Source organism: Nicotiana tabacum, chromosome 16, assembly GCF_000715075.1.
Source record: "Nicotiana tabacum cultivar K326 chromosome 16, ASM71507v2, whole genome shotgun sequence".
In the NCBI taxonomy this organism is placed as follows: Eukaryota; Viridiplantae; Streptophyta; class Magnoliopsida; order Solanales; family Solanaceae; genus Nicotiana; species Nicotiana tabacum.
Genome location: NC_134095.1, coordinates 18,999,728 through 19,025,665, shown reverse-complemented (window position 1 = coordinate 19,025,665; position 25,938 = coordinate 18,999,728). Strand labels below are relative to the sequence as shown.

The following is a 25,938-nucleotide window of genomic DNA, read 5'->3' as shown; positions in this document are numbered from 1 at the left end:
TAAGAAACACTGTAGAACATGCTAAAGATCAGAGAAACTTCTAAATAACTTGCCAAAACCCTAAATCGGAAAAGATAAAGGTTTTGAAAGCAGAGTTTTGAAAGAAACTTTGAGAAAGCGTTTGAAAGTTTAGGGAAACATGGATCTAGAACAGATCTAAAGAAATCAGAAGAACCTCAAAAGTTAGGGTTTCAGAAGAACCCCGATGGTGAGAAAGGCTTGGAAAGTCATTGATCTAAGAAGGAGAAGTCGAGATCAGGCTCGAATAGCCATGGCTGGCCTGTGCAAGGTCGGAGACGGCCATAGAACTCGAATCGAACAAAGTCTAGGCCAAGCTTCTTCAGGGTCAGGCCTTGAAACTATAGTAAACAGGCGTGTAGGAGTTATAGGAGGCCGGTATAGGACTTCAATGGCCTTGGAAGCCATGGATTCCGGTGATTTTAGGGTGGAAGCAGAGGAATGCGGCTAGGGTTTGAGGGGAGCTTGAGAGAGAACTGGGAGAAAGGGGGGATTCAAGGGCGGCTACAAAAGGGAAATGATTAGGTTTAGGGGTTAGGTCGGGTTAAAAAAGGAAACGGTTAAGGGTGGTCGTTGATCATTTTGATCAACGGTCTAGATTGAAGGGGAATCCAGGCGGGTTATTTTAAAGGGTCGTGGGTCGGGTAGATTTAGGATTTTGGCTGGATAATTGGATTTGAAATTGGGTTTAATTAGGGTGTCAAATCTGGCTAAAATTGAAATGCAAATGGGCTAACGTTTAAATAGCCATTTTTCCTTTATTTATTTTATAAAAAATAGTAAAATAATTTTTGGAAATAAATTAAAGGTACTAAAATGATTAATAATACATAATTATCAAATTAAAAATACTGGAGTTGATTTTATAAATATAATTACAATTAAATCTTGAAAGAGGCCAATATTGCAATTATATACAATTTAGCTTTAAAAATACTAAATAAATTTGTAAAAATATGCAAAAATTATGCTAGCTATATTTTAATATAAATATGAGAATTCAATAAATGAATCATCCAAAATGATAATTTTGCAGATAATTATTGGATTTTTCTTGATAAAATAGGGCAATAAATTGATTTAAAATTTTTTAAAAATTAAGAGAAAAATAATAAAACCTTGGGACATACTTATATAGGCACATACATGCTATTTTGAGAGTATTTTTCATATTAAAAATATACAGGGAAAAATTAGGTATCAACAATGAGTTGTTTCCCAAGAAGCACCTGATTTAACGTCGTGGCACGACGTATGTTACCATCAAATCACTTTAAATGGAGCAGTGCCACCACGTGGCTGTCATCAATATTTCCAAGGTAGTGCTTGAATCTATGCCCATTAACTCTTAAGACTTCCCCATTTTTATTTTCAAGTCAAGTGCACCAAACGCAGTCACAAACACCACTTTAAAAGGTCCACTCCATTTCGACTTAAGCTTTCCCGAAAACAGACGTAATCGTGAATTGAACAAGAGAACCAAACCACCCACTTTAAACTCCTTTCCACGAACATACTTATCATGAAGGTACTTCATCTTGTCCTTATACAAGGATGAACTAGAGTAGGCATGGAATCGGAATTCATCAAGTTCATTAAGCTGCTCCACACGAAGATTTGCTGCCACAACCCATTCAAGATTCAACTTCCTGAAAGCCCACATGGCCTTGTGCTCTAACTCAACCGGTAGATGGCAAGCTTTCCAAAATACCAACTGATACGGAGACATACCAATCGGAGTTTTGTAAGCAGTCCTATAAGCCCATAGAGCATTATCCAATTTCTTTGACCAATCGATTCTATTTGCATTGACCGTTTTTGACAATATACTCTTGATTTCCCTATTTGAGACTTCAACTTGGCCACTCGCCTGAGGATGATAAGGAGTAGAAACTTTGTGATTGACACCATACTTTGCAAGCAAAGTGTCAAAAGCTCGATTACAAAAATGAGACCCCCTCCCCATCACTTATGATTGCTCGAGGAGTGCCAAACCTAGTAAAAATGTTCTTCTTGAGGAATGCAACAACACTTCGGGCCTCATTGTTGGGCAAAGCGACGGCTTCAACCCACTTTGAAACATAATCAACTGCCACTAGAATGTATGTGTTCCCACACGAACTAACAAATGGGCCCATGAAATCAATGTCCACACATCAAAAATATCAACTTCAAGAATGGTATTGATAGGCATCTCATCTATCTTCAAAATTCCACCCGCTCTTTGACATTCGTCGCATCTCTTCACAAGTTCACTTGCATCTTTGTACAAGGTTGGCCAATAAAACCCACAACTAAGAACCTTTGAAGCGATCATCGCCCCACCGTGATGACCACCATAGGGGGAGGAATGACAAGCCTCTAAGATACTCAACTGCTCCTCCTCCAGGACACACCTTCGGATCACACATCCGTGCAGATCTTGAACAAGTACGGCTCATCCCAATAAAAGTCCAAACTATCTCATTTGAGCTTCTTCCTTTGGTTAGAAGAGAGCTCACACGGGATTATACCAGTCACAAGGAAATTAGCAACATCCGCAAACCATGGCATGCCATTCACCGACACAGAAAGAAGTTGCTCATCGGGAAATGAATCATTGATCTCTAGGCCATCATGAGGCCTCCCCTCCTCCTTCAAGCGGTACAAGTGGTCCACCACTTGGTTTTCACTACCCTTCCGGTCTGCAATCTCCAAATCAAACTCTTAAAGTAACAAAACCCATCACATCAGCCTAGCTTTGGAATCCTTCTTCGTCATCAAGTACCGGAGTGCGGCATGATCGGTATGAACTATGATCTTGGCACCTATGACATACGGCTGAAATTTCTCCATTGCGAACACAATAGCCAAAAGTTCTTTCTCAGTCACCGTGTAGTTCACTTGAGCATCATTCATTGTCTTGCTCGCATAATACACCAGATGAAACATTTTGTTCACTCTTTGACCCAAGACCGCCCCAACTACAACATCACTCACGTCACACATAAGCTCGAAAGGCAAGCTCCAATTGGGTGCGGTAATAATAGGACTGGTGGTCAACTTGTGCTTGAGAAGTTCACAAGCTTGCATACATCTCTCATTGAACACGAACTTGGCATCTTTTTTCAATAACTTGCACAAGGGATTAACTACCTTCGAAAAGTCCTTGATAAATCTCCGGTAGAACCCCGCAAGCCCAAGAAAACTTCTAACTCCCTTGACAGAAGTAGGGGAAGGAGCCTTGAAATCATTTCAATTTTTTCTTTGTCCACCTCTATACCATGTTGTGAAATTTTATGGCCAAGGACTATTCCCTCTTCAACCATGAAATGACATTTCTCCCAATTAAGCACAAGATTGGTTTCTTCACAACGGGCCAACACCCTATCAAGATTGTTCAAACATTCATCAAACGAGTCACCCACAACACTGAAGTCGTCCATGAACACCTCCAAAATGTCCTCCACCATGTCGGTAAATATGGCCATCATACACCGCGGGAATGTAGCCGGTACATTACACAACCCAAATGGCATCCTAGAAAAGGAAAAGGTACCATACGGACAAGTAAAGGTGGTCTTCTCCTGATCTTTTGGAGCAATCAAAATTTGGTTGTACCCAGAATACCCATCCATGAAACAGTAGAAGGCACGCCCAACAAGTCTGTCTAGCATCTGATCAAGAAAAGGCAATGGAAAGTGATCCTTGCGGGTCACTTTATTCAACTTGTGGTAATCCCTGCACACTCTCCACCCGGTGACAGTTCTGGTAGGAATCAACTCATTTTGCGCATTGGTAACCACGGTCATGCCACCCTTCTTCGGCACACATTGCACTGGTGAAGTCCAAGAGCTATTAGAGATGGGGTACACAACCCCAGCATCCAACCACTTGATCACCTCCTTTTTCACAACTTCTTGTATTGCCTCGTTCAACCTCCTTTGATGTTCCAAGGAGGGCTTTGCATCATCTTCAAGAATAATCTTATGCATACAAAAGGCAGGGCTTATCCCCCGAATATCAGCTAAGGTCCATAAAATTGCCTTCTTCCGCTTTTGGAGCACTGCCAATATGGCATCTACATGCATGTTAGTAAGACAAGAAGAAAGAATAACTGACAAAGTTGAACTAGGGCCTAAGAATTCATACCTGAGGTGTGGAGGCAACGACATCAACTCCAACACCAGAGGTTCCTTGATTGAGGGCTTTGTTGGTGGAGTCTTCCTATTTTCAAGATCCAAAGAGAGTTTCCGAGGCTCATAAAAGTAAGAGCTCATTCCATGTAAAGCATTGACACACTCTACTCGGCATTCATCCTCATTTATATCAAGATTCAACAATACCGCCTCAAGAGGGTCCTCCACATTGATCAATGCACTAGTATCATCAACTATCACTACCGTGACAAGATCCACAAAAGAGCACACTTCAGAATTGTTGGACTGCTTCATTGACTTGTATACATGAAAGACCACTTTCGCATCACCCACCCGGAAGGTGAGTTCCCATGCTTCCACATCAACTAAAGCCTTCCTAGTTGCAAGAAAAGGTCTTCCCAATATAATCGGAACCTCATAATCTACCTCACAATCCAAGATCATAAAATCAGTCGGTAAGATAAATTTGTCCACCCGGACAAGAACATCATCAATTATACCCAATTGTCTCTTCATTGTTCTATCCGCCATTTGCAATCTCATGGAAGTCGGCCTCGGTTGCCCAATACCCAAAGTCTTGAAAACTGAGTAGGGCATCAAGTTGATACTTGCCCCCAAATCACATAGAGCTTTTGCAAAGTCTGCACTCCCAATGGTGCAAGGAATGGTGAAAGCACCGGGATCTTCTAGCTTCAGAGCCATTGAGTGCACTATTGCACTAACTTGGTGGGTCATATTGATATTTTCACGATCCATGGATATTTTCTTTGTCATCAAATCTTTCATGAATTTAGCATAACCCGACATTTGCTCTAGAGCCTCCACCAAAGGCACATTGATGGATAAGCTCTTCATCATGTCAATAAACTTCTTAAATTGGTTCTCATTTTTCTGCTTCACGAGCCTTTGAGGATAAGGTGGAGGTGGCCTTGGCAAAGGAGCCTTAGCTTTAGGCACAACTATTTCCGGCATGCCTATTACGTGTTCCCTAGACGGGTTTACGTTATTCTAAGTTTCCACCTCGGCATCATGTATATCAATCATCATTTCCTCATTCACGTTCTCATCAATCACATTCTCAACCACCAAAGGGATCTCATCCTCTTGCAACTCAACTTCATCACTCAAAATTTCTTTTTGTTTGGAGGCATTCACATCATCGCCTCGTCCACTTCTTGTACTTACCGCCATTACATGCCTGGAATTGTTTTCACCCTTCGGGTAACTACCGTATCACTAGGTAGAGCCCCATTTGGGAGTGTATTCAAGGATTGTGAGATTTGGCCTAATTGAACCTCCAAGTTTTTGATTGAAGTATTGTGGGATGCCAACTGGGCATCAAAGTCAACATTCTTTTTCATCATCTGTTCAAACATCATTTCAATTCTCCCCATTTCATTGTTAGAAGAACTAGGACCTTGGGATGGGAATGGGGGTGGATTGTTCAGTTGTTGATACATTGGGGGCCTTTGAAAGTCTTGCCCCCGATTTCCTTGATTGTCATTGTTCCAACCACCCTGATTGTTGTTTCCACCCCAGTTGTTGTTGTTGTCATTCCAATTACCCTGATTGTTCTGATTGCCCCAATTTGCATTTTGGTTGTTGTTCCCCCAATTACTATTCCCTTGTTGTTGATTTCCCTAATTGCCTTGGGGTCTCCATTGTTGTTGGTTGGAAGAATTGCCCCTTTGGCCTTGATAATTGTTTACATATTGCACTTCTTCATTCTGCTCATCATAACTATCATCTTGGAAACCACCACTATCTTGGTCATATTGTTCCTAACTCCCTTAGTTCTATTGACCTCTTTGTCTTCTTTTATTCACTAACATCTTGATACCCTCCATAGCATTTACTTGGCTTGGATTTTGAACATGTTGTAATTGTGCCTTTGCTAGCTGGTTCATTGTTGTTGTCAGCTCTGCTATTTACTATCCATGATCATGGAGCTTTTTGTGCAAGTGAATGACCGTGAGGTCACCCTGTGGCACATTGGCTCCACTTTGCCAAGCGGAGGACGTGTCAGCCATCTCATCAAAAATGTCACAAGACTCAGCATAAGGCAGCTTCATGAAATTAACCCCTGCTAACTGGTTCACCACACATTGGTTGGTCATGTTTATACCCCGATAAAATATCTGTTGAATCATCACCTCAGTCATATCATTGTTGGGGCATTCTTTGACTATAGTTCTATATCAATCCCAGATTTCGTGAAATGGCTCATTTGGTTCCTATTTGAAAGCTAAGATTGCATCCCTCAAAGCTGCTATATGTCCCGGTGAGAAAAACTTTGCTATGAACTTATTGGCCAACTCATCCCATGTAGTGATAGAATGGTTGGGAAGCCTCTCGAGCCAATCCAATGCCTTCCCTCTAAGTGAAAAAGGGAATAATCTCAACCGAAACGCATCCTCTAACACATTTATTTGCTTGCTTCCCCAACACATATCCACAAAACCCTTGAGATGTTTATATGCATTTTGATGGGAAGCACCTGTGAAATACCCTCAATGCTCCAACAAAGTCAGCATCACATTTGTAATTTGGAAATTACTCGCTCGGATCCGGGGTGGGACAATTGCACTAGCATATCCTTTGTTTGGAAGCACCCGAGGAGCCACTCTTGGAGGTGGCGGGGGAGGGTCTGGAACATTGTCATCGGCCTGGCGGCCTCTCCTTTGAGCTTGAGGTACTATAGGATCCTCATCATCAATATTGTCATCTACCTCTTCCCCCGACGGAAGATCTCCAAGAGGTGCATTGTTTGCTGCCATTTGTACTTGAATTAGCGGCACAAATTAGTAACACAGAAGGAAAGAAAAACAATACACAAAACTATTTAGATAGATAGCCAAAATTGTTAGCTCTCCGGCAACGGCGCCAAAAAGTGATCGGAGCCAACCCTACACCACTACAAAATGGCAAGAGCGGTAGATCCAGCTTTTACCCGATATGGTTGGGATCGAATCCACAGGGAGCTAGAATTGGGATTTGGATTCCTATCTAAACTAGCAGTGCGTAGTGCTCTTAATTACACTTCCAAACATAATTGTTGTTTGTTACTTCTAATTTTTGCTAATAAGATGCTAAATTAAACTAAGAGTAAATGCTTGTAAGATTTTCTAAATAGTTAAAGAGGCACTAGGGAAGTGACTTTCTCCTAGGTGAATACTTGACGGGATCTAAAGCCTAAGGCAAAGTTGTTATGTTGGGGATTGCGATATAGCCAATGCACAGAACTACTCACTCTATGCATCTCGGTAGCTTGAGTGACTTTGCCCTAATTGACTTTCTCAAGACCAATTGGGTGTCAAACTTGTGCAAGCAATATAGGCTCAATTCGGGTATTACAATCTCTAGGTTTAACCCTTTAATTGGGGCTATCAATCTCTCGATTACACCCCAATTCCTTGTTTGACTGATTTTTCTAGACTCAAGCTCTCTTTCTCAAGAAGAACCCAAGTCAAATAGGCACAAATTGGTGTTTGAAACCACCAATTCAACATAGAGAACACAAATCAGTCCAAATATCAACTACCCATAACCATCTAAACCTTAGATCAAAAGACTCATCAAATACCTACACTAGGGTTGAGCCACAACCCTAACTAATAGGTCTAGCTACTCATAATAATAGAAGAAATCATAAAAATAGATGAAGAATAACCCATATAATTTGATTACAAACTAAGAAATTGAAGATTCAATGTTAAACTAGTTACAAATTACTCAAAATCAAACAAAATCGCCATTCACTTGCTCTGGATTCTAATAGATACCCTAAAAATGTGAAAAGAAATTATTTATGCAAGGCCGAATTTTCTGGACAAAAAAAAAACCCTGACGGAGTCACCGCGGACCGCGAAAAATCACCGCCGCCGTGGTGGCTTCACTTCGGTCTGCACAAAATGCTTCGCGGACTGCGCTGACTTCAATCATCCAAACTCCCAACTCTCTGAATCCCCTCTTCGCGGACCGCATAAAATGGATTGCGGCCGCGAGAAATCCTTCGCGGACCGCACTGCTTTTAGATCCAAAAGTGCACCTCTCTGAACTCATCCACTGTGGACCACACTAAATGGTCTGCGGCCGCGGTGGGTCTGTTGCGGCTGCAGTGGATTTTATGCTGCAGCAGTGCCTTGACTTGTTATTGGTACTTGTGCAGGTTTTACTCCTTTTTGAGCTGGTTTTGACTACTTGTCACTTTTTTGACCAAACCCTGCAAACAAGTACAATATGTAAGCCTTTGGGACTATTTGTATACATTTTTAATCCAAAACTCAAGTAAAAAAGGAGTGTAAAATGAACTAGAATCTCTAGTTATCAATACCCTCAGAACAAACATTTACAAACATTTACAATCATTACTTACCTCTATCCGGTCCAAACTCTAGCCCGCGATGCCCTTGACTCTCGACTCGGTCTCCAAATGCTCCTAATCTAACTAGATACAGATTTATACCATCAAAATATGCTAATAGAACAAAGCTCACTCGAAAATAACTAATTTACATCAAAAATCCCAAAATTGGTCAAACTTGACCCCCGGGACCACATATCGAAATCCGATAAAAATCACATCAATAGAATCCTTATCCTCTCACAGGTCTATACATACCAAAATCATCAAAATCCGACATCAAATGCCCATTCAAATTCCCAAAAGAATTCTCAAACTTTTCTTCTATTTTTCCCAATTTCCACTCTAATTTCTCAAATTAAATGATAAAATTCAAGACTAAATCATGAAATTAAACCAAATATGAGTGAAGAATACTTACTCCAACTGATCCACTAAAAATCTCCTCAAATTTCACCTTCTCCCGAGCTCTCTAATGGTTTTTGTGATATTGGACTTAAACCCTCGATTTTGAACTTAAACATTCTGCCCAGTTATTTGCTTCATCGCGATCGAGAAGCACAAAAAGGACTGCCCCTCATATCAACTTTAAGCCATCGCAGAAACACACGCGATCACGGAAAAAAAATACATCGAACATCGCGAACGCGACCCTCACTACGCGATCGCGTTGAGAAATTCCTTCACCTCACGACCGCTCCAAATCCTTCTTCGCGAACGCGACCTCAGTCACGCGTTCGCGATAGCCAACTCGACAGACCCTCGCGATCATAGATCCCAGTGGGCGATCGCGTAAGAAAAATTTTCCAGCTGCCTTCAACAGACCTACGCGGTCGCGCCCTTCTACGCGATCGCAGAGAACAAAAGTCTGCAACAGAACTGAAGCCAAATCTGCAATTTCTCAAACATGCAATTGGTCCGTTTAACCAACCGAAACTCAACCGAGGCCCTCAAGACCTCAAGCAAATATGCCAACATAACCCATAAAATCATTTAAACTTGTTCCAACCTTCAGAATACTCGAAACACCATCAAAACACCAAATTTATATTGGATTCAAGCCTAAGAATTCCAAAAATTTCCAAATTTTGCTTTCGGTCAAAAAGTCTATCAAACCTCGTCCGAATGACTTGAAATTTTACACATACGTCACAAATGACACAACAGACCTACTCCAACTTCCGAAATTCCATTCTGACCCATATATCAAAAGCTCACCTATCAACTGGAAAATGCCAAAATTCCAATTTCGCCAATTCAAGCCTAAACCTTCCACGGACCTCCAAAATATATTTTGATCACGCTCCTAAGTCCCAAATCACCTAAAAATGCTAACCAAATCATAAAAATTTCAATCCGATATCATATACTAACAAGTCAAAACTTGGTCAAACCTTTCAAATTTTAAGCTTCAAATTGAGAACCGTTCTTTCAAATTTATTCCGATTACCCTGAAAATCAAAACCGACGATTTACATAAGTTATAATAAATCACACGGGGTAGTCATGCCCGAGAACTGGTGAGCGAAGTGCAAAATCTCAAAATGGCCGGTCAGATCGTTACATAAGCTCTTTTCCTAATACTATTTTTCTGGTGAATTAAATTTCAAAGTAAACTTACTACATTAAGTCATTTCCTCCTAACCTGCTGAGTTGTTTGTAATATCATGATTTAAAATAAAATATGTGATATCATGCTACCTTGAGTGACTTTAAGTTAGAACTCGTCGTATATTTCAGTATCTACTATTTCTAATAATCGTTATATTTTATTTCATTTGATTTCCCCAAATTAATCTTATTAACCTATCTGAGGTTTTTATTTTACTTAAAAAGGAATTGTTATTATGTTTTAACTTAATAAATTCTAGATTAAATGCAATAGCTAGTCGATGTTAAATTTTACTTGAAAATGTTATTTTCTTCATTCAAATGATTTCTAAAACAAAACTCATCTTTCTCGCTGATTTCCTATTTGGTTTAGAAACTGTAAATTTACTTTATGATATTTAAATGGAATATCGTGAATATCTTAATTAGTAATTGACACGGATATTATGTGTCGAGTAGCACGTGGATTTCGCTATGTAAAGTGAGATGTAAAGATGTGGGCACAAGGTATCGTGTGTGTTAAAGGGTTGAAAGTTATGGTTTATGATATGAGATTACGAGAAATGGAACTATTGGTATCGTGTATTAGACACAATTTGTTCGGTTGAGTTGACATCGTTTTTCCTACTTGAGCATATTTACACTTATATGTATCCCAACTATGTTCTTGTTTAATTATTTGGTTATTTCTCGTTGCCATTCGTGTTTTTCCCCTTATCATTACTACTGTTTTATAATTTGGATTCTTCCTGTTATTAGCATTACTTGATATCCCTATCTTCTTAGTTTTATGTCATATTCTGTTCAGGTTATTAGATCAGTAGGTGTCTTGATTGTTCCTCGTCACTACTCCACCGAGGTTAGTCTTAATATTTATTGGGAACCGTCGTGGTATGCTCATGCTACACTTATGTATAATTTTTTTTGTACAGATCCAGGTATTTGATTGTCAGTAGATTTGTGGATCATTGCTGTGGAGACTCAAGGTAAACTTGTTGCTGCGTCCGTATGCCTCGGAGTCACCTTCTATTGTATTTATTTCTATTGTTTCTTTTGTTTCGGAACAGTGATGTATTATTTATGTATAACTACTCCTAGAAAGGCTTATGACTTGTACCGCCGATTTTGGGATTGTAAATTGTTCCGAGTTTTCTATTTCGAAATTGTTCGATGTTGGCTAATATTGTCGTTATTTCTGTTAATGTTAGGCTTACCTAGTTTTAGAGATTAGGTGTCATCACGACTCCTTCGGAAGGATTTTGGGTCGTGACATAAACTCTTTCCGACCAATCAAATTGCAGAGTGACAAGGCTGCAGTTGATTGGCCAAAACATGTCACTTACACATATGGCGTGACTTCATTGGCTTTTTTATTTGACTTGATATGCCTTTGTCATTTTGACACGTAGCATGATCCCATTGGCCCTTCTGTTTGACTTGGTGTTTCATGTCATTTGACACTTGGCACCGAACTGGGCTTCTAAGAAGATGGCATCATGGGCTTATTGATGTGGGTTCATCACTTGTAGCCCAATTAAATGGGCTAACCCAATAAATAAAGACTTATTTATTTAACTCATATATAGTGGACTTATATAATCAATTCCATTATATCATCCCATAATATTTATTTGGACCAATAAAATTTAAATAGTTTTATGAATTTAATTTTAATAAAATTCATATGCCTACAAATGGATACATCTGTTTCTTTTGTAAGTGCTTTTGTCTACATAAAGAAATAGTCCTCTCTTGCAAACTCAATTTTTCTAACGTTCTTTATAGAAAGAAGAAATACTACTTTCTTCGAAAACTCTTTCTTCTCCAACTTTCTATTCCAAGTATCAAGTTTAAATTCTTGCTCTCCTAGTATTGTTTCTTCACTATTTGCTTGGTACAGAAATTCAAAGGCTTGTCATATCCACTAAAGTTATTTGTATATAATCATTCCATAGCAATCTCGTTGAGGAGAGGGAGCAAATATCGTTTTTAGGAAAACGTTTCGCACGTGTTTCAAGCCTTCCATCCTGTGTTCGTTGTCCATATTTGTTAAAGTCTAAGGGGTGTTTTGGTTGGGAAATTAAACAAGTTATCCCATGATTAATTATTCCAACAATAGTTATTTTGGGATTAGTTATCCCATCTCCCATAGGGATAAAAAAATATTACACTCTCGGGATAGCTAACCCCGGGATCAGTTATACCACGATTTTCTCTCAATTAAACATGGGATAAACTCATCTCAAATTAATTCCGGAATTAATTATCCCTTATCCTTCATACCAAATGAGCCCTAAGAGAATTTCCAAGCATTAACTATAATCTATGACTTCCTACGTCAGATTATTAATCAAAATTTCTCTATTTTGTTTTTGGTAATTAAACTTTTATATACCAGGGAAAATATTTACAATCAATACAAAAGCCTTACATATATTCCTATACTTCTCCTCCCTCCCTTGTACTCTATTGCTTTCCGTCTGTTACTTTATCTATTATGTTGGATAGTAATCCAATCAACTTAGAGCTTTACCTATTTTACTGTTACTTTTACAATACACTTCTTGTACAATTAGCTTGCTAAGTATCTCCCAGTTCCTCGCTTTGTCTTGAAATAGTCTTGCGTTCCTTTCTTGCCATACAAAGTATACACACCCCGCTAATACAATCTTGAACAGCTATGTTTTTGCATTTCTACTTTTTGTCCAGTTCTCTGCCCATTTCAGCTCCTCAGTCCAGCCATATATGTTCCTGCTAATACCTTGCCAGTTGAGCATCCTCTTCCATAGTTCAGCTACATATTGGCACTCAAAGAATAGATGTTGTATAGATTCATTTGCATGTGCGCATAGAGGACATGTTTGATCATTGTGAATACCCCACTTTAACAATCTATCTTTTGTGTACAGTCTGCCATTTGGCACCAGAGTTAGCGTGAATATCCACTTAGGACATCCTGCATTGTTGCATATCATTTTTCTCCAACTCACTTTGTGAAATTCTCCTCTTAATTTATGGTATATGTGCTTGATAGAGCAAGCATGCATTTGGCTGAGATCTTCATAGTTATATCCTACTTTCTCTAAGTTTTCTTTAGTTTTTTCAATATCTTACTCATAATCCATGATGCTTGGTTCATTTGCACCTCCCATACATGTTTGTTCTTTATGTAGTAGTGCACCCATTGTATCCATAGCTTGTTCTTTTCTTTGCATAAGTTCCAGAATTGCTTGCTTACAGCTGCCTTGTTCCATAGACTGATATCCATTACATTGAAGCCTCCTGCTGACTTGGGTTGGCATACTTTCTCCTAAGCTAGTAGAGCTTTCTTTGATATGTTGTTGTCTGCAGTCCATGAAAACTTTTGCAAATTGCCTCAATCAACTTGGTAATCTTCTTTGGAAGCATGAAGATTTGAGCCCAATAGGTTTGAATGGAGAACAAAACACTTTTTGATGAGTTATATGGATGTATTATAAAATTAATTAGGACTGGGGACTTCTAAGTCCTTCCTATCTCCAACTCCTTTGGGTTTTGGTTGAGCTTTTTTTTCTTCAATTTTTTTCATTCTTTTTGTTAGATGGTTTCTTTCAACTTGTTATGGCTGCCGGCTTAGGGGAGTTGGAAAAAGGATACTATAAATATAAACTAACCCATGAAGTTTGCCTTTTGATGGAAAGAATTAAAATAAATTATATTTGCATTTTGATAAGAATAATTGAAGCATTATATTGCAAATAGGTATGGTCCATCTGAGCCATTGAATTGTTGTCCACAACTTTGTGTCCTAAAAAAACATCAAATGGAAAACAAGCAATTTGAAATTTCAAACTAATAGCTAAAATATTTGTAAATTGATATCCCCATTCTCATTTTCCTGAACCTGTAACTCTACGTCTCAATGTACGCATAAATGTTAATTCATGTTTAAAGCATTCTTAAACAGTAAAAGTTAATTCATGTTAAAGTTGCCCATGCTACCATAGACTAGAGCTTTAGTTCCTCTCATTATAAAATATCTGTACGTGGAAACTCGCGTAGTTATATTAATTTGTTCTTTCTCATTTTTTTTTTAATAACAGTAATATTTGAGTCAGTTTGCAAACAGGACGTCTATTATCCCATATTTCGGATAGGAGGTAAAGAGGAATTTTTCACTTGATCCTTTAAAGGGCTCGATTGTATGTCCAATATGCAGAAGCCTTAATAAGCTATGGTCAATTAATTAAGATATAGAAACCACAAAAGAACAAGCGATTGAAGCTCCAATGGAATGTAGATTAAGTGCTTAAAATCGAACTTTTATTTTTTTTCATTCATAGTAATTAAATAGAGGAAAATCACAACAGAATTTTTAAGGTGTTCTCTACCAATGTTGTTATTACGTATTTCGAATCACTAACAGCTTGTTTGGATGGTTGTTATCTATTGTATTGTATCTTATTGTTACTTTAAATACGATACTTGTTTTGATTGTTACTTAAATTTTATTGTATTATATCGTTAAATCCATCATTACGTAACGATATGTGTCACTTCATGTAACGACCGATTTGGTGTGGTCGCATCGTTACCTTGTCTCTTTCTCTCATCTCGCCCTTCATTACTATTAAATAATTTTATTTATATTTTCCTACCTTTTTATATAATGATTCTACCCCGTATCATAAATTTTTCTTATAATATTGTAAGTTTATTCTTCTTATTGTTGGTGCGTGATATCATGAAACGATGGCAAACGATACAAACTGTATCATCAAACAATACAGTACAATACAATACAACACGATATATTATAAAACGATATGTAACAACCATCCAAACAAGCTGTAAAGTCAAACCCATCTCAATAAATTAAAAGCTAGTGACGATAATCGAAATCAAACTTAAGTATAAGATAAATTAAAAGCTCTCATTTAAATACCTATTGACCAAAAAACGCCGCCAGAGACTGAACACACCATTTTTTTTTTTATTGTCACTAGGAATAATATCTTAATCTTGAGTCACAAGTCCTCTGAGTTGACTACGCTGCTCTCAGTTTTAATTAACTTGAGTCGGTCCAATGCTTTTGCTGTAGGCACATTTTGACAACGATGGCTATTTTAATCAGGGCACAGAGTTGATTCTTATTCAGTAAATTAAACAACTACTTAACGTGACTCGTTTTGTCTGACTATCAGTTTATTTTAGAATAGTTGTGGTTTACTATTTCTTTGTCAAAGGTTAGTCACTGTACTTATGGTTTTCTTTTTCTTAAGTAAAGAAAAGCTGAAGACGTGCGTTAAGTTAGTCCTAAATAAGCATAGGAATTACACATATGTAGTTGAAATCAGGTTCAACAATCAACTTAACTGGTTCAAATACTACAAGTTAGGTCATAGAAAATAGATTAGATTTGATAATTTTGAGTAAGGGAGTTGCCGTAATATAATATTGTCAGCTAATAACTAGCTTAATTGCTAGAAATAATATAGTAAAGTTATGGAGGAAGAAAATGCCATCATAGAGAGATTGAACGAAGCGAGAGGGATATCATTCAGAACCCGTTGGCTCCAGAACAGGGGGCGGCTCTAGAAGCACTGCCGCAGGAAGGAACATGTGTGTGGTCAGTTGTTTGGGGTGGGGGGGAAGGGAGGGGGGCTAGAAATAATATCATAAAGTTAGGGAAAAAGAAAATGCCGTCATAGAGAGATCAGGCAGGAACATATTTGTGTGTGTGTTTGGGGGGTGGGGGGAGAATCATCGACGGACTAGCATCATAATATATAGTAGAAAGAGTATAAAACAGGAGCAAAACCATTTTCCCTCTAACTCAAGTGAAAGATGAGGGAAATATGGCCCCCAACACCCACCAGCGACCAATTTAGCATTTCGAGCTGCACGGGGAGGGGTAAGGTCTCGAGCGGTCCTTCAAAAACAGGCTCTCTAGCTCCCAGGGTAGGAGTAACACGGGGAGTGTATATCCCTTTGCTGAAGCAGCAACAATGAAGAAACATAATAAATAACTGCCCCTAGGTCAAGAAAACAATGAGTTCCCATCCTTCCCTTTTTCCTTTTAACCAAACACAGTTACCATAACCATAAATTAAACAGGGTACTCAAATCCTCAAAGATTGAACTGATTCTCGTAGTTAGGGGTGGCAAACGTCAGATATGGGACGGGTCGAAAACGGATAATGAAAACAAATAAATTATCCAACCTAACCCATATTTAATATGCATAAAAAATGAGTTAACCGGTGAAGCTTCATGAATATGATCACTTTTGGGAGAATTCCTAGTCTCCCAAACTTGAGGAACCCCAAATTGAAGTGTAAAAATTAAACGCATTGACTATTATTGGTTATCCATTTTCTAAATGGATAATATAGTTCTTACCCATATTTGACCCGTATTTAAAAAGTTCATTATCCAACCCATTTCTTGGTGGATAATATGGGTGATTAACTGTTTTCTTTTAACCATTTTGCCACCACTTACTCGCGGTGAACTTGATGTCATACACACAGAAGTGAGTTCCACCAACTACCACAACAATAAAAGTAGGACTTTAATTCATTGAGAGCATCTCTCACAATAACTAAGTCAACTGAAAGCACCTAACAAGGGCTTATTTCAATCCACACATTGAAGGCCATAATTGGCAATGGTTGTTATAAAAATGAGATTTCTCCTCTCCAAATTCAAAATGTCACTCCAATACAGTTCCACCTCAATGAAGCTCTCTGTCTAGATCCATTTCCTAATTGAGGATCAGGTTGAGCTCACAAGAACAAATAGTGGCTTATCACCTAACCTGTCCCGGCCCTGAATTTAAACAAATGTAACCAGCAAAGTATTAATGAGGGAATAACAAAACTAAATCAAAAAGTCACTAGCATAACATATTGGAACAAGAACAACATAAAGTTGGGGAAGAAAAGTATATTGACCACCTCGTAGTAGCTCACTTATCAATTATAGAGGAATGAAATAATTTGGGACAGAAGATTTAGAGTTAATCAAGGAAAAATAAGAGGATACATTCACAAGTCCCCATTCACAATATTGGGCTCAGAAAACACAGCAGTCAGGTGCTAAATCTCAGACATATTATCTCATTATGTTACAATAGAAATCAAGGCAAACCTTCAATTCTGGCAACTCAATAAGACATGCACACTCGACCACCTCAACTCCAACACGCTCTGCGAAAAAAAACACAAGATTAAAATATTTTAAGAAATTGAAACTTCAACGTCACACGATGTCCTCTTCAAATTGTAGGAAGGAAAAAAGGTGGTCAAACATCTCAACTAAACAAAACGATTCTCTCAGTTATCTAACTGATAACTTCTGATCTTACTCACCTTGTGTCTGAAGTCAGGGGAGACAAGTTAAGGAGAGAAAAAGGAATTGGAAATAGCGCATGGGGCTTTCAACCCACTAGAATATCTATTTCAGAAGAATAGAACTGAATATAGGTACAGTACCTAGAAGCCTAATTGCAGCAGCTAGGGTCCCTCCAGTTGCGATAAGATCATCTACCACAAGTGCACGTTCACCGGCTTGCACGGCACCTACATGCATCTCAATCTTGTCTGTTCCATACTCCAAAGAATACTCTTCTGAAATAACCTCCCCTAATAAAATGGGAAAAGAAGCAGAGTGAAATGCTTGTTACGGTCCAATGCCAAAAGAACTAACATTCGATAATAGCATTGAATTTTATCATGAATCTTGGAGGTCGAGGCAATAAACAGTGATAGTTAAAAGTTTTGACCTTCATACAAGCACATAGTCATGTAAGACCCAATTATTCTACTTGCTGAACAGTAAATGGTTCTAATCAATTTACCTAGTTAAGAGTCCTTAACTTGATTCTTAAAAGTTTGAACTTGACAATGTATTTGCCATTATTAAGCTGCATCCTGCTTCATGCTTATCTTATGCTCTTATTGTTCATCACAAGTACAACTAATTTACCTCCTGATCATACTATGCTACTGTAACATATGGCATAGGGTCTTACAGTGGCAGGGAATCAGAAGAAGTGCACTAAGCTGAAGTGAGGAAGTTGAATGGGCAATCTTGCATGCAAAAGGAAGGAACTCACAGGCAGAGGTGTATAGAATGGCATTGGGTGCAACTGTATACCATATATGGCAGGAACGAAATTGCAGATTTTTCCAGCAGAAGCAGCGGAGTGGTGAAGCTATAGTTAAAATGATTGTCCAAGAAGTGCACTGCAGAGGTAGTTTAAGCCCAAGACTAGCTAGACAACTACAGAATCTGAAGTTTTACCCTTAATTTTGTACATGCTTAATTGACAGGAAGTTAAGTAGCATAGTGTGATAGGAGACGTTCACTGAAGTTGGGCCACTTGACCAACTTTGGGGGTTATTAGTTATACTTGTAAATATTTTCCCTGCTAATGAAAAACTTGTTACCAAGAAAAAAATATACATATATATAAGTGTGTGTGTGTGTATAAATATATATGTATATATATAACTAAGTTAACTCATAATGATGATATAACTTCCTAAGAAACCAAATGTTGGACTGGAAAAGCAAGATGTAAGCTAAGAATATCCCAAAATACAAAACCAATAATGAGTATGTAGGCTTTTAAGAGCACAAAAGGCACTTATTGCACAATGATTTACTTCGAACAGGGCACTTGATTACTTGTTTCTTTTTAAAATGTATATTAGCCTTAAATTTTTTGAACTTTCCACGGAAGTCAGCTACATTGCATGAGACTCGGTTTCAAGCTTGCACAAATATTCTTTGTTTTCTTTTTCTTCTGATAATAGATAAGCTTGTATAAATGTTCCTAGCTGTGATGACATTCTCTTGCTGGCAGGTACACCCATGCTCGAGACAAAAACAACAATACATGCAAGAAAAACAGTTGTACGGCCAAGGCTGTCTTTCAAAACCACCTATCAGGTTCTAGTTCATTGCTGAGAAAACTACAATTGCTGATGAGATGGAAACGCAGAAAAATAGAATAAAGCTTACCCGGCAACTTCTTGGGTTTCCTCATGGGGACAAATTTTGCCCCAATAGCCAATGCGATGGGAGGACCAAATATAAAACCTCTTGCTTCAATACCTGAAGTACACCATTACCATAATGTTCAAAGTTAATTTCCCCAGAACAAATGTCAGGCCATTATCATCTGCAAGTGCAATATTTTGAGTCAAACAGGCTAAGAAGGAACAGCAAGAAGGAACAGCAGAACAGGAAATGCCAATACTGTATCCTTCTTACCAAGAAATCATGTTTGTTTAGAGTCGTTAAGAAAAGAAGGTAAAACACAAACAAGCACAACGATTGAGCTGGGTGCGTACGACATTACAACACAACATTACCTCTCTGGTATTCCGATTAAGTTTAGATCTACAGTTTAGGAGTGTATCTCATTCATAACAAGAAAGCAAAACCTAAGAGGGAAGACGAGTATCTCTTTGTCTTATATTTCTTGAACCTCACTATAGTGAAAATTTGAGCTTTATATTGCCTGCTCTCGTACTTTTTACCAGCTACACATATGAACTCGAAATTCAATGATCTCTAAACTAATGGACACATGGACCCACAATTGAGAATGAATAATTTTTTTACTTCTTGTGGGCATGCAAAGTAGAAAACCATTCTCTCAAGGAATGTGAAATTTGTTGTAAAAATCAACTCATCCATATGTACCAGCATGGTCTAATTTGATCCTTTTTTCTGACATAAATGACATCTCCACACGTCTATGCATATTTTGGGTGTAATGCCCATATGTCTGATATGGGTCATAGCCCCTATTCCAAATTGAAGTCTACTGTTTTTGGTGCATGTTTTTTTCATGAAGATACTTTATGCAGGTTAACATATACATGTATAAAATTGAAACATGTTCTTGAACAACTAAACTTGACCACATAAGAACACTTAAGGTTCGTTCTAATATCCATCAAATTATAGTTGCATAGCTCATTTAATATTTGCACATGAAGCCAAATCTTGGAGGGTGAGAAAGTTTGGTTATTCTCTATCAGTATTACTAGCGGAGAAAGTGCCCCCCAAGCCCCAGAAAATCAATCAACAAACAAAACCTCAATTCAAAAGTTCTTCAGCCCAAATATTTGTATGCCAATTAAATCAAGCCATCGTGCTTGCCTTAAGTACTTATCAGGTGTTCAACCAAATACATGAGTCAGCAGCATAGCAACTCTCAAAATTAGTTATAATAATTTGGTCAAGCTACAAAAAGGATTCATCATCAGTCACAAGAAGAAGCTTTCTTTTTTTTATAAAAGTACAAATCTGAACCTAATATTATCTTGTTGAGATAGATAGTCGTCCCACATTGTGTAAGTGCTTTAAAGGGGTTTATAATTATCTTGGGCTATTCCATTCGGGTTTGATGCTCTAATTCTGATTAATCTAACTCTAGAAAGTAAAAAAAATCATTTTATAAAGATTTTGCCTATTCTTTTAAAACAAACTTTGAACCTTTTGTGCTTTCTTTTTAAGCTACACATAATAATGCTGATAATAGAGAGCCCGGCAACCTAAAAGACCTGCTGCTGTAGTACTTAAAGCAAAAGCTAGAAATCTGAAAACCTAAGCTTCTAAAGCTTGAATTTTTTAATCCTTTAAAGTACTAACGTCATAATAGAATAGTTCAGCATTTTTATAGTGAGAATCAGGAAAAAAAAATCTTAGATCTTAACAGAGATTAAATAAGCAGAAAACACATTTAATGAACAAAAAGAAAAGAAAAGAAAAAAGGAAAAACCTGCAACGACACTGATGTTTTTGTCCTTGTATCTCTCAAGAAACAAATCAATAGTGTCCTTAAACGCCTTAGTATCAAGTAGTAATGTTGTTATATCCTGAAACATAATCCCTGCAAAAAAAAAACGACTTAGTAAGAAATTCATTCCTTTTCACAGTTACAAGCATAGGAAAGTTTGAAAAGGAAGAAGTGGGTACCGGGTTTAGGAAAGTCAGGGATGACCCGAATAGAAGAAGAAATCCGAGCGATACGATCGTCTTTGAGAATCGGATCTTTAGACGCCATATCTGCTGAGCTCACTGGATCTCGGATCCGGGTCGTTTTCAGCTCGGTTTCCTCACCGGCTCTGGGTACGGCAGCTCTTTTGGACACAAAGATAGGGGGGGAAACAGGGGTATTTCTAGTGGGAGTGGTGGTTATGGTGGTGATAGTGGTGGTGGTAGGTGACTTTAGTTTGACCAAATTGCCCCTGTGAAAATATCTGTTAGTAACTTTTTCTGGGACAAAATTGGCCTTAGAGAATTTGAGAGCAACTTTTTGAGTCAGTGACTCCATAGCGTGGGATTTGTAAAGGAGATGGACGTTTTAAATTGGGTATGGTTGGTGGAAATTGATAAACAAAGGGTAATTTCGTCACATTGTGTTGGGATGGCGCTTAGCTTATTTTTAATAAGAACACTGGGATGTTCATAAAAATTCGAAAACCCGAACCAAACTAAACCGACCAAAAAAATCGATACTTTTTTTGTTTGGTTTTGGTTTTGAAATTTAAAAACCAATCAAATTTGGTTTGGTTTTGGTTTTAATTAAAAAAAAACGAACCAAACCGAATATATGAGTAGCTATTTTAAATTTATTATTACACCTATATATATATATATGTATAATTTTATACAAAGTTTTAAAAATTTTATAGTAAATATTAATCGTTTACACTTTTAGTACAGTTCTTTACCTTCACATTCTAGTTTAATTGGTAGTTTTCTTTTGTTAAATGTAAGAATCTATTTCATGTTAAAAATAATATATTTTTAATCGAGTCCTTAAATTATTCATCACTATTTGATTCAATTATCATCAATATATCTTGGTAAATAATAGATTTCTCAAAGGGCAATTGATTTGATAGTGTTACGATGAAAATGTGGTCGCCGAAATGTGTGTTTGGTAGTGTATGTCTTATATTTAAGAAAAAACCGACAAATAACCAAAAAAAATCGAAAAATCGACATGAACCGAATCGAGAAAAAACTGATTTAATTGGTTTGGTTTGGTTCTAATATTTGAAAAATCGACTTACTTGGTTTGGTTTCTTTTTAGGGAAAAACCGATCCAAACCGAACCATGAACACTCCTAAATAACACTTTTAGGGTATGCGCTTGTGCGTGTATTCCATATTTATAAATATAAAAATTAAAAAATGACTTAAATATAATATAGGTCTCTTTTATCATGAAGTCATTTTCTTTATTTATCCATAACATGATTTTTGTGTTGCGACAATAATAAGTTACACCATCTTTTCCTATTGCTATATTAAGAACGTTCTTGTTGTTGATTTCTGCTTTAATTTAGTCCTTAAAACCAATGAAGGTACTAACTCGAGAAAGGAAGAAACTATGTTAGCAAAGTCCTAAAATCAACAATTGATTATAAAAATATGTCTCACACCTGATTGTGCGGTGGACAATTGAATTGTTTGCATTGTGACTCATTAACCACATACATGTGCATTTAATTGTGTAGCTATATTTATAGAATTCCTTGTGCTTGAGCAGGATAGTATTAACGTCAGTCATTTTTGTTTAGAAAAACCATTGGCTTAATAATCCTTTGGATATTTGTAAGAGGCAGCTAAAAGTGTTCTTATTCATGTTGAATTGATATCACTTCCAAATGTCAACAGTAGATGGCCTGGTACACTAATGAATTAGTATTACCATATAAATTTATGTTATAAGGAGGTTTTAATGTTAGCAACAAGTTTATCCAACAATTATTTTTTGAAGAACAATTATTAATTGGTGCCAAACAAAATTAATAGAGAAGAGTTTTGGCGTGCATAAAAAGCAATTTTTAAAATAAAATCTCGATTTTAGCTTCTTTTTCTTCTTTATTTTTATTTTATTTAAATACTCAAAATTCTATAATTGTGATGTTAAAGTGCCATATGCATAATTGACTTCGAATAACAAAATATTTTTCATAAATTTAAGCATTAATAATGAGTACAGTTTTATCCATTATGAAATATGGCTATATAAATTTAAAAGAAAAAGCGCTAAAAGAAGTGGGAATCGAAGATAAATTTTCGAATTTGTTAACTGTTGTAGCCTTCGAAAAAATCTTCAACGGCCAACGAGCGTGTAACTTTTTAGAATTGTGTAGTTATGTAAATGTGTGTGTTTTCTGTATTCATATAAAATATTTATAGTGAAATAACAAAAATTAGAGTTTTTCTAGCTAATTCGGTATTAGAGCCCCGAGCCGGCTCAGACTCGTTGCCCAAACATCGTGAAACAAACTTACGTTATTATAATTAGCAAACAAAAAAGAGCACTATGGTATTGAATCGTAAAGAACACTTGAGCATACTGGAAGATTAACCTAATTAAGAATATCTCTGCTCATTAGATGAAATTGAATACCTCAATTTACTTGTAATACTCTTTCAGATTAAATCAAATCTTGTTGGATTTCACATTCATGGCACAAAGGAATACTTAGAAATAGAGGCGGATCCAGGATTTGAGGCTTACGGGTCCTTACCGTAATTTTAGATTAATATGCAATAATAACTGGGTTCACTATTAGATATTTACAAATATTTAGTGAATTTCTTAATATAAATACAGAATTTACGCAAAAGTTACAGGGTTCCCGAGAACCCGTATTGTATACTCTAGGTCCGCCCCTGCTTAGAAACCCTCCAACCCGTGACCAAAAAAAAAAAAAATCCTCCAACCAAGAACCTGTGGGTTATAGCTGATAATTTCTATCAAACACAAAACTTGAAAGACTTAATAAAGAAAATATTTCCATACAATGTAACCAATCAAAAACTCAATTATGTAATTTCAAAATTAATAGATTTGGATTTTTCATTAATCATATTATAGTTACATGCGATTATGAGACTAAAATTACTAACAAAACAAATAAAGAAAGCAAGCAAAAAGAAAGATCACTACGAATAAGGCTTGAATCACAACCAAAATGAAAGACAAAACAAAGTAGAAAGAAACGAAAACTAACCAAACCTATCGGACTTGAGTGAAAAAGAGTATTTTGATCATTAAAATATGTTACTTAAATACAAGTTTAATGGTGATCAAATTACAAAATAGTTTTTCTTTTCAACGTGATCTTTATGATTTTGTTATTAGTATAAAAGGTAAAATCTTAATTAATTAATTTTAAAGCTTCAAATGTTAGTACTTTATATATAGGTCAAATAAGGAAAAATATAGTAAATAAAATTTTAGTTGATTTAAAGTGCTAAATATTAGGAATATAATTAAATGATTACTTTGTCCAATGTAAACTCTATTTTAAAAGGGTAAAAAAATCGAACGACATTTCGCTAAGGGTCTTTGTGCTTTTAATATAATATAGATTATTAATGGCGCTTAGTTAAGGGTGTTTTAAAACTTAAAGAGGAAAACTATGGCATATTTTACTCTGAGTTTAAGTTTTAATTAGGCACCAAATTATAGTAATAGATAGTTATATAATAAAAAAAATTGTAAGCTAATCTTAGTAAATTTTTGAACATGTGTTACTTAAAAAGTAAAAACAACGGTTTGTATGAATTCGTATTTTAAAAGGACGTGTACAACAATAACAACAACAATAATAAATATATCAAGTGTAATATTATAAGTGGGGAGTATAATGTGTACGCAAATCTTATCCCTACTTTAAAAAGATAGAGATATTATTTTTGATGAACTCTCATATCAAGAAAAAACGAAAAAGAAAACCGTAACAACAAAGAGTAATATTTCAAAGAGAAACTTCAATACTAGTAAGAAAAGTGCAGATCTTTCACGGCTGAGAAAATAAGTCTTAAAGTTTAAGATATGGTGGGAAGGAATAAAAATCTCAGAATATTGTGATTTGTGTTAGTAATTGCCAATTGGTCATGAAAGAATAATTCGATCTCTTTCCAAGATTGTCTCGTGCCCAAAAAACGACTTGTATTATTCTTTTCCTTCCCCTGTTAGAGTTCACTATAAACACGCACTAAATTCAGATCACATAATCTGAGAGACTTTAAATTCTAAAAGCAACTCGAAGAAAAGCCAATACTATTATTTATCTATGTACTAAATAGAAAAGCTATCTCTGGTATGGTAGTGGTAGAAGGACTTGTATTAGGTGGAATTGGGAATACACGTTTTAAATGGAAACTCCTTTTTCTTAAAATAATTCCAGATCATGTGTATTGTGTTTCAAATGTGCAACCCTTTTTTCATTAGAAAAAATGATATAGAAGAATTAACTCAATCGTTGCCATCCCAACCGCTGAAAATAAATATAGCTCGCAAATATATATAGCTATTTATATAATTTATGTATAATATGTATATAATCGTGTATAATCAGTGCATTAGTTATGTATACTGGCTAGAAAAAAGAAATAATGAATCCATCCGGCTATTAGCGTAAAGATTCCAAAAATTTTATATGTGGCTACCAAGGTCCAATAGTTCGCTGGCTAGTATTATTCGACACATATCCAACCTTTTCTGTATGCCTTCATTTTCTTTCTTGGAAACTTCGGCTCTACAGGCCTTTTCTCGGGAAAAATTTGTCAAAATAGAACTAGCTAAACATTTTTCAGATTGGTAATCGAAAAATAGTCAACATTTACGAAATTATCGAAAAATAACCATTATTTTGCTGAAACACGAAAAGTTCCAACACAAAATGCGGGATCATAGAACTCTTGCGTATAAACTTACAGTATATTATGTTGGAACTCCAGGACAGGGAAAGTTCTAGCATAACAAGCGGGATTGTG

The 25,938-nt window shown here is 36.6% G+C and overlaps 1 protein-coding gene across 1 annotated transcript; it reads right to left on the bottom strand.

The window, feature by feature from the left end:
* Positions 1–16,660: 16,660 nt before the first annotated feature.
* LOC107759759 (adenine phosphoribosyltransferase 1) lies at positions 16,661–21,508 on the bottom strand. The gene is made up of 6 exons (XM_016577768.2): positions 21,109–21,508; positions 20,912–21,022; positions 19,141–19,233; positions 17,607–17,756; positions 17,263–17,321; positions 16,661–16,941 (listed from the first exon to the last, which is right to left on the bottom strand). Exons 1-6 carry the CDS (start codon positions 21,464–21,466, stop codon positions 16,888–16,890), a joined length of 825 nt encoding a protein of 274 aa, XP_016433254.2. The 5' UTR covers positions 21,467–21,508; the 3' UTR covers positions 16,661–16,887.
* Positions 21,509–25,938: the final 4,430 nt, after the last annotated feature.